This window comes from Myiozetetes cayanensis, unplaced genomic scaffold (assembly GCF_022539395.1).
Source record: "Myiozetetes cayanensis isolate MyiCay16 unplaced genomic scaffold, myiCay2020 scf10, whole genome shotgun sequence".
In the NCBI taxonomy this organism is placed as follows: domain Eukaryota; kingdom Metazoa; phylum Chordata; class Aves; order Passeriformes; family Tyrannidae; genus Myiozetetes; species Myiozetetes cayanensis.
In genome coordinates, this window is record NW_026086605.1 from 23441775 (window position 1) to 23459854 (window position 18080).

General features: G+C 36.0%; 1 protein-coding gene across 27 annotated transcripts in view; it reads right to left on the bottom strand.

Moving 5' to 3' along the window:
- KCNMA1 (potassium calcium-activated channel subfamily M alpha 1) overlaps positions 1-18080 on the bottom strand; it is a 469151-nt gene that overhangs the window by 56783 nt on the left and 394288 nt on the right. For all 27 annotated transcript variants that reach the window (XM_050305299.1, XM_050305298.1, XM_050305292.1 and 24 more), the window contains 2 exons: positions 13894-13987; positions 2234-2357 (listed from right to left, as the gene is read on the bottom strand). In XM_050305299.1, coding sequence (XP_050161256.1) covers positions 2234-2357; positions 13894-13987 — 218 coding nt within the window. The remainder of the gene's footprint in view (positions 1-2233; positions 2358-13893; positions 13988-18080) is intronic.

Below are 18080 nucleotides of genomic sequence, written 5' to 3' on the forward strand. Positions count from 1 at the left end.
GACAGAAGCAAAAAGGTCTGATGGAGAATATTTAGAAGATTTCCAGAATTATCTTCTTGTCTCAATGACAAAAATAAACTTTTGCACTAATTTCATCATTTGTTAGGTCAGTTGAGCATGCAACTGAAACATCAAGACAATTAAATAAAGTAATGAAAAAAAATGACCTAAAGTTCTGAAACCAGTCTTAGCATTGTCATACTCCATCAAATAACTGGAGATCCACTGATATCATATTGCCAAGAAGTTGTACACTCAGTACCATTAGATAGAAGTTTTACCAGTGAATAAAACAAAGCCAGTGGTGAACTGTAAATTTTCCTCTTATTTATCCATAGCATATGTCGTTTTTCTAAAGTATGGAAGCATGGTGATTTGCAATACAGAATGGAATATACAGCAGATATGCTCACTATGCAGGAAGAATGGGAACTCTGATTAGAAGTTTTCTCATCAGTTAAAAAATGCATGAGCTTTCAATTTCCCCAGGGCAATTACACTGATTTTCATACAGCTTGACCAAGAGAATCGTCTTGGCCCTTCAAACAGAAGACATGAATGAATACTCAAGTGAAACATGTAAGTTGCCCCATGCCAAAGGGTCTGGAATACCCAGACTTTACAAGACAGAGACCAAGTCTTGAAAACAATTATGCAAAAAATGTCAGTCTATTGTCACTGATCCATATGTACATTTGACTGTATAGCAAAAAATCCTCCTTACTACCAGTTACTGCTGGAACGTCACAGAGTCAAAACAGACCTTGGCCTGAAAAATGATTTTCTGATTGAGGCATCATCAAGTATCAATTAGGAGACAACCTGGGAAATCCCATCATCTTCAAATTATGCACTAATTTGTACTTGTGTGGTCTCTAAGGACAGCATTAAATTTGCATGGATATGAATGTAGACATAAATTGTGGACTGTGATTTTGAAAAGGTGTAGGGAAGCATTTTGCTGGCAGTGTCTTTATTGGTGACGATGCATGAAGTAGAAAGAACTTGGACAGACTTGCAGATTCACAGGTTGGTAGTAAAAAAAACTAACATGGTATAACCAAGAGATGATGAATGATGCACTCCTCAGCACCATTTTAGGAGGACTGCTTTTCTAAGTGGGACAACATGTAAAGTTTGTCAGCTAAAATGTGCTAATAGCATAAAGGCAGATTTCTATCTCTGTCTATTACAAAGTATTGTATAGCAGGGCTGCCCCTGCTTGCCTGTTGATTACATACAAATGCATACTATTTAAAGCTGTTCAGCCAAACTCCATCTCAGAGCTCCATCTGTAGAATTTGGAATTTACTTGCTTGACTGTTTAAACACCAATATTGTAATTCCAGGCAATGTCACAGTTATTACAGAAACCCCTGAAGAGAACTAGAGACAAGCTTTTAAACCCCGATAGAATAACTGGGGCTGTCACCATCGTTGGCTACACCATGCCACAGTGCAGGAAAATCTAACGGAGCAGGCTTGGGAAAAGCTTTATGAAGTGCGACAAAGTGAAGATCCACCAGGGACTTCATTTCAAATATAATCAGTTTTGTGTATGAGATCTGGAGTTAGTTGCTTGCTACTCTTAGGTATAAGTACATGAACACAAATGGCACAGACTTTCAAAATAGACTGTGATAGGCCTTCTAATTACTTTTAATGACTTGATGGTTTTCTCAGTTAAAAAAATGAAACAAACATAGAATAGGCTCACTTTAACATGCTAGAAAGTCAGAGTAGTGGCACTACTTGCTCTCGCCTCTTTGGGCATCTTGAAATATTGGCAATTGAGAGAGAAGTTCTAAGAGAGCAAAATTAATAAATAATCAATTATAATAATTAGTAAAACATCAATAAATAAGAGACAACGCAAAGCAATACTTGCCTGTATTAGAATCAATACTGCCTTGTGTAAAAAGATAAATGGGGTATGTAAACATTTAAATATTTCCAATCTTAATTCTCTAAAGATTTAAACCAGATATACAGATTTCAGCTTATGAAAATGGAATTCTCCGTTTTGGACAAATTTTTATTGTTGCACATGGTATAAAGATTTATGTAATCATAAAGCTTTAACCAAAATGCTAGCTTTGGTTTCATTATGCTGTGTTTCTGATTTCACTATGCTGGATTTCATAATAGTAGAGACTAATTTATTAATTCATAAGGCATCAGTTCTGTGGTTCACCTAACCTCTTTTGAAACACAACTTATCATCAATACCTACCAAAATAACCTTTTCAATGTCCTTGGCTGGACACCAATGAAACATCCCTGTAGAGTCATATTTTTTCACGTTGGCATCCATATTGTCAATCTGCTCGTTGCCAGGAATTAACAAGGGGTCATGCCTGGGGAAAAACAAGTTGAGGACAACATAAATGGAAAATACTATGAATTATGGATGGAAAAATATCCCAAGAGCTGTGTATGAAGAGGGATAAAACTAAAAAAATGCACTTTAATATGCTTTCAATGAGGACATTTTTAAAGAAAAACCGAATAGAAAAGTTAATTTTTAAATTTTGGGTGCAGTTTCAAAGGATTTCTATACTCTTCCTATACAAATAACCATTTCATTTTAAATAGGGTTTTCTGACACCATCATGATCCATAAAAGTTCTTTTTTTCTTTCCAGGCCCACCCCTCTGAAATAAATATCAGAGCTGCTATAGGCATCTGCAATGAAGTGGAAGGGATAGGAACAGAGCCCCATGCTGACTGACTGGCATAAGTAAGGAAAGCCAATTACTTGCTTTTACCACATACAACTTCTGACGTGATGCTCTTCACAGTAAAAGCTTTAACAGGCTGCACTTTAAATATTTTAGCAATTTGCCCAATCATATTTTGCTTTCCCAAACTGAAGCCCTTTAAAGATTCAACAGTATGTCATTTTAGAGCAGACTGACTAACAAATGCCCACATCTGGAATACATGATTTTAATACCAAACAACAATGTCCATTTGCTCTGACAACTCTACCTGTGATAACCTTCTAAGTGTTTTTGCAGCAAGATTTTAAAGCACACAGCTTCTCAAAGGAGAAGCAAATGAAAGACATTTTTATAAACTTGCTTTCCAGCTATATAGCTACATCTAAGCACAGATAGATACAGTTCTTTAATTTATATGCTAAAATCAAACATTAAGCTAAGTACTAAGTGACTCCAACACTCTCTGATGCTAGTGAAGACCGCTAAGTGACTGCATTATACAATAGCATTAGGAGAATTGCGTTCACAAGGCACGGGGTAAACTGACCCTCAAATCTTAAAATTAATGAGAGAATCGAGTTTTGTCTGGAAAGCCATAGCCTTTACCTCAGTTTTTTGTCATGAATGCTTGAAATATGCTGATACAGAATTGTAACATTTCAAGGAAGAAAACGTCTGCAATGTAGGAATATGCTAAGTACTCTGGGACAGGTATCCAAATTTTAAAGAAGTTTGCATTTTGAAGCCTGTTAAAGAAATGCCAATACTGTCTGAGCTCTTAAAACTGCAAAGTTTCCTGCTTTTAAAGCATTTGAGCCAGCATACTGTGGCAAGAACCTCACTTCTGTATCATCTACTGAAAGACTGTGAACATAGGGTGTGATATAGGTTAATTTACCCTGAATATAGTATGGTAAATTACCACACAACCAACAGTTATATTTGCATGCCTGAGAAACGTATAATCTTGAATTTCATCAAGGTGATTAATTAGTGTAATTTTATTATCACTGATTACAGACCCATTGAAATCACTGGAAAATTCTGACACATTTCATTCAAACAGGGTCAACTCCAAAGAAAGTTCCTCAAAAAAGCTGAGAAACTAGTAATACAACGTTCCACTTAAACAAGAATCTTTTGATGCTTTAAGACAATCAATGCACTTCATGGCAAAGGCATAAGTCAGACTCATCTGGAAAAAAGAAACACTATGTTTTCAAAGTTGAAACTGGCAGTACATAAGCCTCTAGGGGATTGCCTGGAGTCTCTGACCCTACTCCAGGTTTAATAATGACAAGCCTTGCCTAAGTGCGCTATCTTTTTTGTAAGAAGCAGAGATGAAAAAGCTGTATCAAAGGGGTCTATTGTGAGGGTTTGGTTGAGTTTTTGTTGTGTTTTCCTTTTTTTCTTTTTAATTTCTAGAAAAATATCTAGACTCTACATTCTCTTACTCCATTCATCAGCAACCTGCAGCCACGGTAGTTCTGACTGAGAGCTAACTGTGATGCTGTTTATTGGGAATTCCCATCTTTTCATAGTTGCATGTAGTACAGTAAGTTCTGCAACTGTGAACACAATAATATTCAAAGGTTTTAATAACGTTCAGACAACATTTAGTGGTGCTTTGTCCTAGCTGTTTTCACCAATGGAATGGGTTAGCTATACGTTTCAAAATAAGAAAGTTTGCCAAAAGATTAGGAATTTTCAGGAGTTTCCACTGAGAAATATCTGTCTTTCTGTTGCTTTAGGGTTTATGTTTCCCCCCCCCAATACTTTCACAAAACATTTCTTCATGAGTTTTCCTAGAAGAGTACTGAAACAAAAGCCAAGTTCACTGATTAAATCACCTTCTTTTCCTTTCAGAAATCAAATGCATATAAGAAGGAATTTTCCCCCCCACCCTTCATCAGAGAAACTATAATAAAGCAATTTAAAAAAAATGCCTCATTCTAATTTTCTAATCAGTGTTTCTTTTCTGCTCTGAAAATAAAATTAAATAGATCATCTGAAGCTTTAACACAAATGAGTGTTTAGCAATATTCTAATCCCAGTCACAAAACCAATTCACAGAAATTATACAAATTGAAAGGAATGTTATAACAAAGCAGGTGGTAACAGATATTTGACATCTAATTATGGTCAAATGCCTTGAGGTTTGAGTCAATTTTTAGAGTATGAGCGCTCACAGCCTAGTATAGTTCTTTTGAGCTTTGCATCCTAAAAGGAATATTCAAAGTAGCTTGTGGCAAATGTTTACTAGAATATCTTAGATTTAAACATAAGTGGGCTATGGAAAGAAAAACGAATATGAATTGTCAGACATAACTCCCTGTTGAAGTTTTAAGTAATAAATTGTGATTTTTTTAAAAAAAAAGCTTTAGGGTGTTTTGTTTTGTTTTGTTTGTTTTTGTTTGGTTGTTTTTGTTTGATTTTTGTTGGTGGGTTTTTGTTTGTTTGTTTTGTTTTTAAATCAATACATGCACTTATTAGCAGTATCATAAACTGTTTGGACTCTGCTTCACTGCTTGGAGTATAGCAAGGGGAAACTTTAAAGGGAGCAAACAGGATGGGACACATCCTGTATGGGAAAGTATGTTAAGAAATACTACTGTACTACTTTTACTCTAGGAGAATGGATTATTGCCTGAGGAAACTGCGATAAGACTAGCCACACTTTGTGTTTCAGAATCTATGGGGTTTTACATGTAAGTGTGTTTATTAAATTTAAATCTTTTGGGCTAAGATATTATTTTAATCTCTCTTTAATCAATGTTCATTCATTTTCAGTAAAGTGATCCTTGAAGATGTCTATGGAGGTTACAAACTCTTTGGTACTAAGGTCCAACTTTGTCCTCAGATGTTAGAAGGTATGCTGGCTTGTATACTTAAAAATGGAACTGATCAGAACAGTAATAAAATAGTATTACTACTTTGGACACATACATCCTCATTAATCTGATGATTTAAACCTTTTTGGCAAATACTAAAAATTAATTAAGACAGACACGCAGAGAGGCCAAGACTGTCAAATCTGCCTAAGGCATTTGGACACCCTCTTCCCATTAAAATTTATATTACACAAAGCATTACAGTTGTTGCCCTTACAGCCAGATCATGGACTGAATGTTTCTAGAGCCTCTCTGCCTCCTCACCCTTGAAGATGGCCCTGTCAAGCTGTGCTTGAGTCACATTGGTAGGTTACTGTAGAAATGTTATATCTGTGCTGAATTATTGTGGTCATCCAGGCTGTAAAGTCGTCTGCTTCAAAAATTCAAATCATAGGCAGAAAAACACCTAACAATTAAATCCATACTCTTTGTTTTAATTGAGATGTTGGTTTTTGTCATTTGCAATGACCAAAGCATTTGGTCATTCCATCTAGGAAAAGGCAGGCATGTATAGCCTGTATGGGAGGAAAGGAAGAAAAGTTAGATTTCCATCATCCATAGCCCTAGTTTAAAAATAGCTTCTCAGGTTCTTATGGCAGATATTACATACGCATGACTTAAAATGAAGAGCAAAGTACCATCTTTTCAAGGTTTTGAAGAGCATATAATGCCACTTATGTGCAATTAAACTTGAAAACGATGCTAAATGCCATGCTACAGCTGCAACCCCAAAAAGCCTGCCTGGAAGACAACAGCCTAAAGCAAAACCATAAATCCCACTTCCAGCAAACCTACTACAAGGAAGTCAGCATTACATTTTAAAGAGCACTGTGTTCCATAACTACTGCAAAATTGGAGTTTTTGAGTCTGAAACTTTTGAGTACTGACTGGGGACGGACAGAACTGAAAAGACCATTCCAGACTAAATGGCTGCCTCATTAAATGACTACTGTTTAGCATAACCTTGTATTTTGTCACCCTTGTCTTAACCCTCTTGCTATTTATATCCAACAAGCAACATACCCTCATTGATCTGCAGTGGAACTACTCAACGTGCTGAGCACTGAGAACAAGAACACTATACAACCAGTAGGGAGGACCCTGGTGCTATTTGAAAATAAACTGTAGTCTGATAGTCTTTACACATTAGTAAGACAATGTCTTGGCTAATTTTTATTCTGCCCTCCAATAAAACTCTCCTTACATAAAGTCAAGAGCAAAACACACCTGGGAAAGAACACAACTCCTCTTTCATCTGCATTTGTTAAAGTCTGCAATTGTGCCTTTCTCAGGTAGATATAATGTATCTGGTTTTTGCACACAAAAAGATGGTTAGCAGTCTCCTGCTCAAGATTCAGGGTCTTGAAACTCACGCTGCCTGTGGTTCAGGAATTTCAGGTTTTCCTACCTGACTTACGTGAATGTATCTTTAAAAGAGTGTGTACACACATACTTTATTTTAGGAGGAAGGAATGGGTTTGCTGAAGGTAAAATAGGAATTGAAGACACGCTAGAGAATGTCTCATGTCTTTGAAATTTCTCCTAAAACTATCCTAACAAATTGTGGCAATTAACATGCTGTTAGTGTTAGATGTATACAGCCAGTGCAGGTGCTAATAATTGAAAAAGCATTTAGAGCTTTTACACCCTGGCTGAATATTTCATGATGTGCTGCATGTTTCACTATTTACTCAGTAGGCCTCTGTCACTTCAATCTTCTCTGATTGCTGTGACTGGTGCTATAAAGCTCAACCAAGACAGAGTGACGGCTTGTCACGGGCAAACTCCACTGACTCTAGCAGCTCGCTGGGACTAGCTATGAAGGTTGTCAAGACATTCTGATGGAATTCAGCAAATGTTTTGTGACTAATACACCCAACATTTGTCGGCTACCATTAGCCATTCCCTGTGACCCTGCAGTCTGTGTGGATAGCATTACGTTGTAATAAGAATTTGTTGCCTATGTGTGTTACACTAATGACACTCTCTCACTGATCTTTCCTTTCACAGGTTAATCAGAAATGAAATTTCTAAGGATTCAGTGCCCAGATGCACTGGGCTTTAGAGAAGAAAACCCAGTGTGACAAGAGAAGGAAAACCTGCAGTTTACTGTTAAATGCTTTCATTGTCATATTCAGAAGCTATCCTAATACTGGCTACAATCTCATACTGTCTTTTTCCCTAAATCTGAAAACTAGACTATATCTAATACACTGGTTGATATGTAGTGCCCTGTGCTATCTAATGGGCTGCATTACAGTGCTAAGAAAACTAATAATTCTTCCTTTCCTCTTGCTCTGCCCAAATGTTTCTGGTTTTATCATCCTCAGAAGCCTTACTGAAGATTTTACATTAATTTATCAAGATTACTAACAATACAGATATAAAGCTGTTTCCTGTAAGAATCTTGCTCTTTAAAGTATCTTGATACCTCAGGACATGATCAGAATATGCTTCTGAAGTACAAATTCTCTCACATTAAAAAGTAACAAAATAGTTAACTACTAGACTTTTACATAAGCAATTTAATGAGGGGGAGAAAAGGCACAAAATATTGGTTTTAGTATTTCCCATTTTTAGCTACTGAAGCAGCACAACTAGCAATCTTTGAGGAGTAGGAGAATGTACCTAAAAAAGTAATTTTTCATTTGAAAAAAATAAACCCACAGTTAGGTGGCATCATAAAATATAGCAGTGTTTTTGTCACTTAAATGAAATGTGTGACCTTACGATAAAAGCTACCACCTTTGATAGTCGAAGTTTATAAGAACACATATATTCTTATTCATTCATATATATAAGAACACATATTCTTTAAACCCAGGTTATAGCTAAAGAACTTATTCCTTCCATTGCCCTGATCTGAGTGGATCTTCTATTATCCTGAACTCCATAAAAAAATTTTTTTTTTTTTTTTTCTGGAAAATTCTCCTTTTCTTTCCTGGCACTGCTGTCTCATCTCTGAAAGACTTGTGAAAGATTTCACGGTAATATTAAAAAAAAAAAATCTGATATTGTTCTTATTCCTGTGGTTTACAACACAACTACCAATGGCAGCAACAGTCAGAAGGCTAACATATAATACCATCTATCATTCAAATAATTCTATAAACTTGTTAAAAACAGGTCTAAGATAACATAGTGACATAACATGTAACTATTCCTGTTGTTCATGTTGGTTGTAGTGAAGTTGTAAGACTGAATGAAGAGGTGAAATGTGCTATTAGATACCTGCTGGGTTGCAACTTGGTTATTGTTACATATTAGCACTGCATAAAGGCAGGATATAAATTTGAGAGTACATGATGGAAATTTCCAAGGCTGAGAGATGTAAATATATACCATTATTATGGTTAATCGGTGAGCTTTCACCTTTTCAAACCTTACCTTCATGCCTAGTTTAAGGGAGTCATGGGAAATGATCGGATTGAAATTATTTTACCAGTTTCGGCTTGAGAAATGTTTCCCTCTAGATTTGTCATCACTTTTCTTTTGGTTTCTGTGAGAAAGTTCACAGTTTCAGCTTGTGGAAGGGCAGCACTACAATGGTAGGAGCAATGCAGATTCATCCTGAGTGGCACACGAGCAGAAATGTATATGTACATTTAAGTGGATGTGGCTTAGTGGGTGGATGAGGAGATAAATGTGCACAGCCATTGTTCATATACTTAGAATATTATATCCAACTTCAGGAAAAAAGACAGGAGGTTTCCTTCTCAACTTCAGATAAATAATCTCATTAGGCTTCTGGAAATGTGTGCCAAAGAGCTCACTTTTTTTCTGTGTCACTTAGCTGGGTTTCGACAGTCTCTGAGCAAGTTTTATGGTTTGGTTGGGAATTATTTAAGATCCTCGATCAAAAAAAATCCTCGGGCTTACGAAATTCTCCTTGGCAACACACTGAAAACCCAGTGTCCTCTGATGCCTCTGATTCTTATGTGATCAGGGACACTAATGATAATGACCCTTTGCTGAGTATGCTACTTGTCTAGAGGCCTATGTCAACTACACCACTACATACAGAGTGGACAGGGACAAACTATTTGTTTGCTCTTCAGGCCCCTTGGGCCCTGTCATATGCTATTTGTTCTTGCATTAAGAGGTAGTTTGACTCAGCTGGGCTGACATTTCCTTCAAGTCAGTGTATTCCACTCATGCAGTAGCAGCTAGAAAAGCATTAAGTATGGACTTGAGCCTCAGCAACAATCCCTTTAAGTGGCTTTTTTGATTTATATCCAGGCCTTTCACATTTTTACTGGTCATTCTGAATGCAAAATGATGTATTTTTTTTAAAACTAGCTTTGCTATTTGATATTCAGGCAACATAGCCTCCTCATAGTTAACATGGCTCCTCATCAATAATATGCATCAAAACCTGCAACTGAGATGAACAGGTGACTGATACTGGTACATGACATGAGAGGCATCGATTGGTTCTACTTTTCTTCTCTGTCTCATGAAGGAGACCTGATATGTGATTACTCTGTCACTCACAGCTTTCCTTCCTTTTCCTTCCATTTAAATTGTACTTTTTATTGTAATAGGATGTCCTTGTGTTCACATCTCAACAGGAGAAGTAGCTATTTTTTCCTGTTGGAGTTTAAGTTATTTTTAAGAATATCCATATTCTTGTGAGTTTAATGGGACAGACTTTTGCTGATGTGAGACAGGTAAAAATAACCGTGACAATGCAGAGTATTTTTCTGGTTAATTTGCATTTGTATCTATTGTTGGAATTTGAAGTATTTGTTTCTGATTGATTAGACTCTTCTAGTATTGCATCAGTGTGATTCTGCTCATGTCATTTGATGTGATGCAGGATTCAGTTAGAAGAGTGACTTTCTAAATGTGAATTTAGACCACCTGTGATGTACACAAAGAGCACTTGTATGTCAATCATCTATTTATAGCAGTAATTTATTGTAATTTAGAGTCATCAAGAAGATGACATTAAAAAGATGCCTCCAATCTATTTATCTGGTTCACATTTGGTATACAACTTTCTACTTATGTGTGAGTAAATCTCAAAAACTCCCATTTTCTGACCAGGTCAGACCACTTGTCATGATGTCCCTGGGAATTCCTGTGGTACAGTTTCTATTGTCTGTTCTGCTGCAATGATAGCAGAAGTCACAAAGTTTTATCCCATAGCATAATACCTTCTTCCCTGATTTGACCTAGCTACTGTGGTCAAAATCTATGCAGCATTTTGAACATTATCTTAACTGCAGGGATGCTCAGAGCGTGATTCAAAAGTCACAATTGAGATTAAAATTTATAAACGAACTTTTCATATATTTGTCCTTTTCATGCTCCAGACTTCTTGTCCTCCAGCACCCTTCTAGATCCAGGACCATAGCTGAAGTAAAATTTGCAAAGTAGCCATCTGTTTCAAGGCAGGTGGAACAGGGTCAAAACTGACTCTGAAAAGGAGCTTTTAAAGTAAATTTAGGAAAAAACTTGCAAAGATAAATATCAGCTACAGACATGACAGATTTACCTCTTGGGTACTTCTAGCTGCTATACACTAAAGATTTCTGGACAGGAAAGCAAGTACCTGTCACTTTAGGTAAATTACGAGGATACAAAATAGCAGATAATACAGTCCACTTTTGTTATTGGAAAGAAAAAAAGAGTTTGACCATTACAAACAAAGCTTAACAGAGCTCTCTTCTGATTCAATCCATTTTGTCTTATTTAGCACCTTGAACCAAAGTTAAGTCAGTGTAGATAAAGAGTAAAATGAAGAGACTGTTGGGTCTGGGGAGAGGCTGAGGGTGCGAACACAGGGCTGGAGAATAAATTTAGCAGCAGTGAAGAAAAAGAAGAAAACAATGTCTGAATTTGGAAGCCTGGCAAGTTCTCCACTCACTGCTCAACCTGTGTTTAGCAATTCTGATGTGCTACTGAGCAGACAGCTCAGGCTCAGGACGACTACTCTCCCTCAGTCCCTCTTCAGCAGGCAATGAAAGCAGGCTCTACTTTGAAAATCTTCCCCCATCATGCAAACTGACACAGGCATGCTTTTCAAAAACCCACAGCCAATCTGTTGATCATTACTTATTTACAAAGGCCTTCGGGCAGAAAGTCCTGTAAAAACCATACTTGATACGGTATACACTAGCTTTTTCTGCTTGTGGAAAAAAGTACCCCTAAGGCTACCTCAAACCATCACTTTCTATTGCACATAAAATGTACCGTGTAACACTAAAGTATTTAATATATATGGTATAATATATCTACAGGAAAGGCATTTGTGTAGAAGTATGTTACCCTGTATTTGGTAATTTGATGTTTTGCTGAAGGCTATGACTTGAAAAAGCCTGCACCTAGTACAGAGGACCTGTCATCTCAGTACCCAAGAGCCAATAGAATAAAGAAGTACCCTTAAGCAGCAAAACTTTGACACAGCTTTGAAGCATATGAAAACAGTATAACTCCCCAGAATTATTATTACTCAAGATCAAAGAAATGAGGCATACTTTACATAGCAAACAGGGACAGTGTGTTCAGCTCCAAATGCTTCAGCTCTTTCACTCTCTCTCTCTCTCCCCCTCTCTTTCTTTTTACTTCTACTTCCCCAAAATTAGGGTTTGGGGGAAGGTGAGGGGGGGAATCTCCCACATGTTTAAATTTTAAGCGGTTAAAACTATTAAAAGGAGATAAGAGGACTGTCCAAAGGTAAGCAAATTGAAAACGATGCTAGCATGACAACTGGCACCATAAAAATGAGAAGTTTGCCAGTATGCTCATTTTATTCTTCCTCATAAACTGTAAACAAGCATGTAAATCAGTGTCATATGGACAAGGCTGAGCTAACAGGAAGGCAGAGAGCTTTTAATGATACATTTAACAGAAATAGATGGTAAATAGGAAAAAAAAAGCTACAGTTGGGTGCATTTTCTTCTGTGAATCAATCTCACTTTTGGTTCTGTAGTCTAAACAGAGATGAGGACGACTTGTAGAAGTTACGTCCTTGAATATGCCCTACATCGCAGAAACAATAAACAAATATGGATGCTTCTGTAACTGGCCAAAGAAAATCCCAGCCTAGTAATTGAAATACAAAGAAAAACATCGCCTAGCTGTTATCCAGAATCATTAAAGGAACAAAATAATTGTCCATAATAAAAGTACTGAGGGATTTTATATATGAAAAGAACGATATATTTGTATGCATTTTTTTCACTTGAGCAATCACAGCTATACACACACATAAATCTCAAATTGCATGTATCTGTTTACATGTATAAATAAGTTTACATTTTTCTGTATATACACACACACACACACATAGTGGAAAATCTCTGCTAAAGTATTTATGGATACAGTTATGGACTGAGGTTCTAGCCTGAATGCCTAAGATATGCAAAATCAGAGCACGAACAGCCTCCTTGCAGAAAACTGAGTGTCTACAATGTGATCCTATTCTGACTGACTTGAGCAGGTAAAAGGTGAAGCACAGAGAGATAGAATGAAAATGCCATATTATTGTAATAGATTCCAATTTCTTTTTACAATTCTCATTTTAACAAATCTCTTAAAGGTAATTTGTCCTGTGGAAGGAAACTACATAGTTATGCAAAGGAGTACTGTTTTAAAATAATGTACACACAGCAACAGGGGAAAAATATCACTAACAAGATGATGTTTTCATCACCCACTTTTAGAGTATATACTACCCTCTTAAAAATCCCTGTACTTCATAATTAATGTGCTTTTAGCTTGACTAAAACTGTGTTAGTTTTGAACTTTGCTTTGGCAAGTACATATATTATTAGACTTTTTTATCAGTCTAAATCAATTAACTGAAATTTGATTTCAATCGACAGGATAAAAGGAAGGTAATATTCAGGTTCATTTTTGATTGTGATGATACATCTCACATATGGCCTTAAGTACAGAAAACAGTACTCAGAGGGAATCCAACAAAAAGAGAATTGCCTGAGGCAAACTAACCACATGAGTTCCCCTGATTGGTTAGTGCTATCATTAGTGCCACTGCTGTTTAAGAACTACACATGGACAGGACAGGGTGACAGCTAAGACTTTAAAGCCTATGTATTTTTCAAACAGCTTTTCAAACTGTTTTTCATGACAGAATTTTTTTTCAGCTCTATCATTAACTGCTGACAAGCTGACAGAATAAATACTTCAGCCTTTCAGAAACCATCTAACAATCTTTTTTTCACCCCCCTCCCCTTATTTTTGATGTGGGGGGAGGAGAAGTGGAAGGAAGGAAGAAAGGAGATGAAGATATGGGTTTCTTACAGTCTTACCTCATCAGCTTGGGTGAGGAGTTGGGTGAATTTCTCATGCCTCCGTTTCGCTGCTTTTTTTTGGGTGATAGTGTCGACGGCTGCTCATCTTCAACTGGAAATATAAGGAACTTATGAGATTAAGTACTGCTCTAAGTGCAATGTGAAATACAACTGAAGTAGCAAAGAACACACACTCTATGTCCATTCACGCACTGATACTTCATGGCTAACATAGGCCCAACAGTAATAAAAATCAAATACATGTTAGTCGAAGAGATTGGTTTGAAAGAGAAGCAGGGAAGAATATCAGGGTTTTGAACATAGGTGTTCAAATTGGTTTCATACTTCAAAAACAAAGGTGGGGGGGAACCACATTCAGGTTATTCTTAGAGTTATTATCAGTTAATCTGTGCTACAGAAAAATAGAATTAGTGCTCTGCTATATTTCCAGACAGATAAAGTACTATTTGCAATATCAACATAACAGCTGCCAGCCTGCTTTTGCTAATGAACTAGACACCAGTTGGTTCTTGCTCCTCACATGCCAAACAACAGAGTCTTCATGAAGAGATGTAAAATATTCAATGCCTTGATGTTCAATGATTCAGTTCGTCGGGAATGTGAATGCAGCCTGCCATTGTGCACAGATCTCCAGCACAAGTCAGACCTCATCGCTCTACCCTTCTCACAAAAGGGAGTTTTAACAGGAGTGAACAGAATGAGGTTGAATGGAAGTGGGGAGACAATACCTGGATAACAGAGTATGCATGTGTTATGCAATCTTTTAATGAGGATGAGGTGCATTTTCAATGACAAATCAATTTCTAGAATTAAAATCATGTACACTTTGCCAGTCATAAACTACTCTTGCATAACTTATGTCACAATATGTATTGCTTACATAAGTGCAGTTTCCTAAGAACTCATCTATAAGGATTAACCAACATCTTTGTTATTTCAGGATTATAACTGCACTTGATAATCTGCATGTAAACTTTACATGTTCTATCAGAGGGAGTAATCTTATACCTGCTTTCTCAAATTCACACTAATGTTGATCTATTCTAATATAAAGAAGGAAAAATAAACTTTTTTAATTTTTCTAATATTAACTGAAAAATATACTACAAGATAATATAACTGATGCCTAGGAAGATGTTACTTTAAAGCTAAAAGGAAAGACATTAGTAGTAGTAGTATCTATATTAAAAGAGCTTAGTACACATTAGCAGTGCATAAGCAGAGGCTGAGAAAAAAATACTATTTGCAACTAGCTACATAGGAAAAAGAACAAAACCTGGTTATCTGTCACCTGCCTTAGACTTATCTTGTAAAAAGTAAAGCAACAGCCTTCTGCTATAGCCCTGTTCTGACACAATTTTATTACAGACTGCCTTCTAGCCTGCCATGTCTGTCTGTTTGCCCAAGCCTGTTATGGAACTTCATTTTGCCTTGGTCAAGACCAAAAAACTGGACCCTGAAAAGACAGATATGCTCTCATTTTATATGACCTGGTATCACCAAGCACAAGGGATTCACAACAAAGAAAGCATTGTAAAGGGAATACAGAAAAAACCAACCAACCAAAGTTAATCCCAAAATAAATGCCCCAAAGAGTGGTATAAGAAATAATATTTAGATCAGAACAAGGACTGTCAAATAATGATTTATTCGCTAACTTAACTTTTTCCTCTTCTAGGGCAGCATCCCCAAAGATAAAGCCATTTTCTTCTCATTTGACTTTTTTTTCCAGATTAGAGTCTATTAGTGTAAATGCTTATTGATGATTAGTCAAGTGCCATTCTTTGTTCGGCTGAAAGATAACTAAGCCCATAGAAAATTCTCAAAAATATACAGATTGAAATTTTCTTTCTGTGACAGTTTGTTCATATTAAACAAGAACACTTCAGTTTTTATCTATGTGTACCATGAAGTGAATATGCACAGAATCATTTTATGGCTCATATCTTTATATTTCTGATTGAAAAAAAGGGCAAGCATTGGTGCTTTTTCAGAACATGCTCTGCAAAACACTCTTGGAAACGGTCTAATCTTGTTTTAAACTTCCCTAAAAAAAAAAAAAAAAGAAGTAATTCATATGCTATTCCACACAGACAATAGGTTTCAAGATGTACACTGTGCTTTCTTGTTCTTTATCAGATATAAATATTCAGTTCCAATCTGATGAATCCACCACTTACAAGATCAAAGGAACAAGAACCATGCAAAGTGTTCCTTCTAGAAACTAACAAATTATCTGTTTTGCTCTCTTGGTAGTAAAGATTCTAAATTTTACTTATTTTAATCTGCTACCGTGGACTTACAGAATGTCTGTCAAGAGATGCAAGATGCCACTGCAAGGGTATTTTTATACTATTTTAACAGTCTAAGGAAGATCCATAGACATCAAGACCATGTGCAAAATCTTACATTACCATAAGACAACTGTAGATATTACTGAAAGAAATATTTCTATGAACAAGAGAAAACAGTATTAAAAAAGAGTACTTTTGCAAGTTTTCAGCTAGCTAATAAGTACATTTCTAGGAGTCTGCACTTATTTTTGGTATTGCATCTGCAATAAGTAAGTTCCTTTTTTGGATATGTGATTGTCATATTCAAACTAGGTCACTGTCACCAATTGCCTGGAAAGTCCAAGGTTAATGTGGCTCACTAGTTAACACCTGTTAGCAAAGCCTTCTGAGGAATCACAATTTGTTGCTAAAGCAATGCCTTGCTCAAGCAAGGAAGCCATATATTCTCATTGTAGCAATGTAAGGAGATCTATCTTTATCATATCACATAAAAAAAAGATCTTGCTTTTTGTTGAAATCTCTGTGCAGAGGGCTTCTGTATTTTAGAAACACAGCTCCATAAGAATGGAGGAAGGGGATCCATGAAGTTAAAATATGTAAATAGTATATAGTGGACACCATTACCTATGGCTTGGTTCCCAAAAATTTTTAAATAACTCACAAGTGGTTTCTTAGTATTAAGTAGGATATAAAAGATATTTAATTATTATCCTTCAAATACTCTTATCAATTTTCTGCATATTTAAAGAAATTGATCTAGAAAAAATTTTAGCAAAGTAATTAAATATAATTTTAGTTTCATGGTTCCTGTGTCTGCATTAATTTAAAATGGAGTCTTGAATTTGTTGTTCTTATGAAAGGCAACCATATTTGAGTAATGGGCTGTGATATATGACTACTCAACTCTGATACTGTATGCTTGCTTTTGTTAATGAGTCCCCATTTTTTACTATTTTTCATGTCTATGCTACAGGATTTGTATTGAATACAGCCATATTATATTATGCAGACTTTCTTTACCAGCTTTCATGAAAATTGCAAATATATTTAAGAATTGGACACAGAATTTCATAGATTTGGAACTCAATCCAGCCTCTGAGTTCTAACAAAATTCAAGAGCTTGTTTGTACATCCCTAATTACAACACTTAATGTACTGTTGTATCAACCCACAGTTCACTTGTTCTAATAACAGTTTTGCAGCTCAGGAAGACTCAGTGCTAGAAAAATGTCAGGCAATTCTAATGAGTCTTCAGATGCTCCAGTTTGTGCTGGATTTTAATTTAAAATTACACTGATGTTTAAACATGTTTGCTTATTCTTGAGTAAAGAGTGTTCATTACTTCAATGACATAACCTCCAGACAATATTCCATGAATTGGTTTAAGATGTGCTGGTGATTTTAACAGCCTTAATGTAGAGTTGAACATCTGTAACAACATATTACTTGACTTTTCTCCTCATTTCATTTTTAAAGCAAAAAAATTTCGAAACAGTGGACCAGTTCATAACTTTTTTTCATTGTTATTTTCTTACTACTTATAAAATAAAACTGTCCACTTCACTGCCTCTCCCAGGCCAGTAGCAGAACTAGTTTACAGACACTTTTTTAAAGCCCTAAAAAATGCTGAAATTTGAAATAACATCTATGTTATCAAACATCACATTAGCTGGAATAGCCAGTAAATTCATTCTGCCTAGCATTTAAATGCTTCAGAGCAAATAAATCCTTTGAAAGGTAAAGCACAAACCACCCAGAAACATTAGTTGACTAGCTATCTCAATTAACTTATTAATCACCACATCTGGAGAAACCCACATCTGTAAGCACTTAACAGAGCATTAGTAATGTCATAGTCACATTGAAAACAGACTGCAAAACCATGCACAA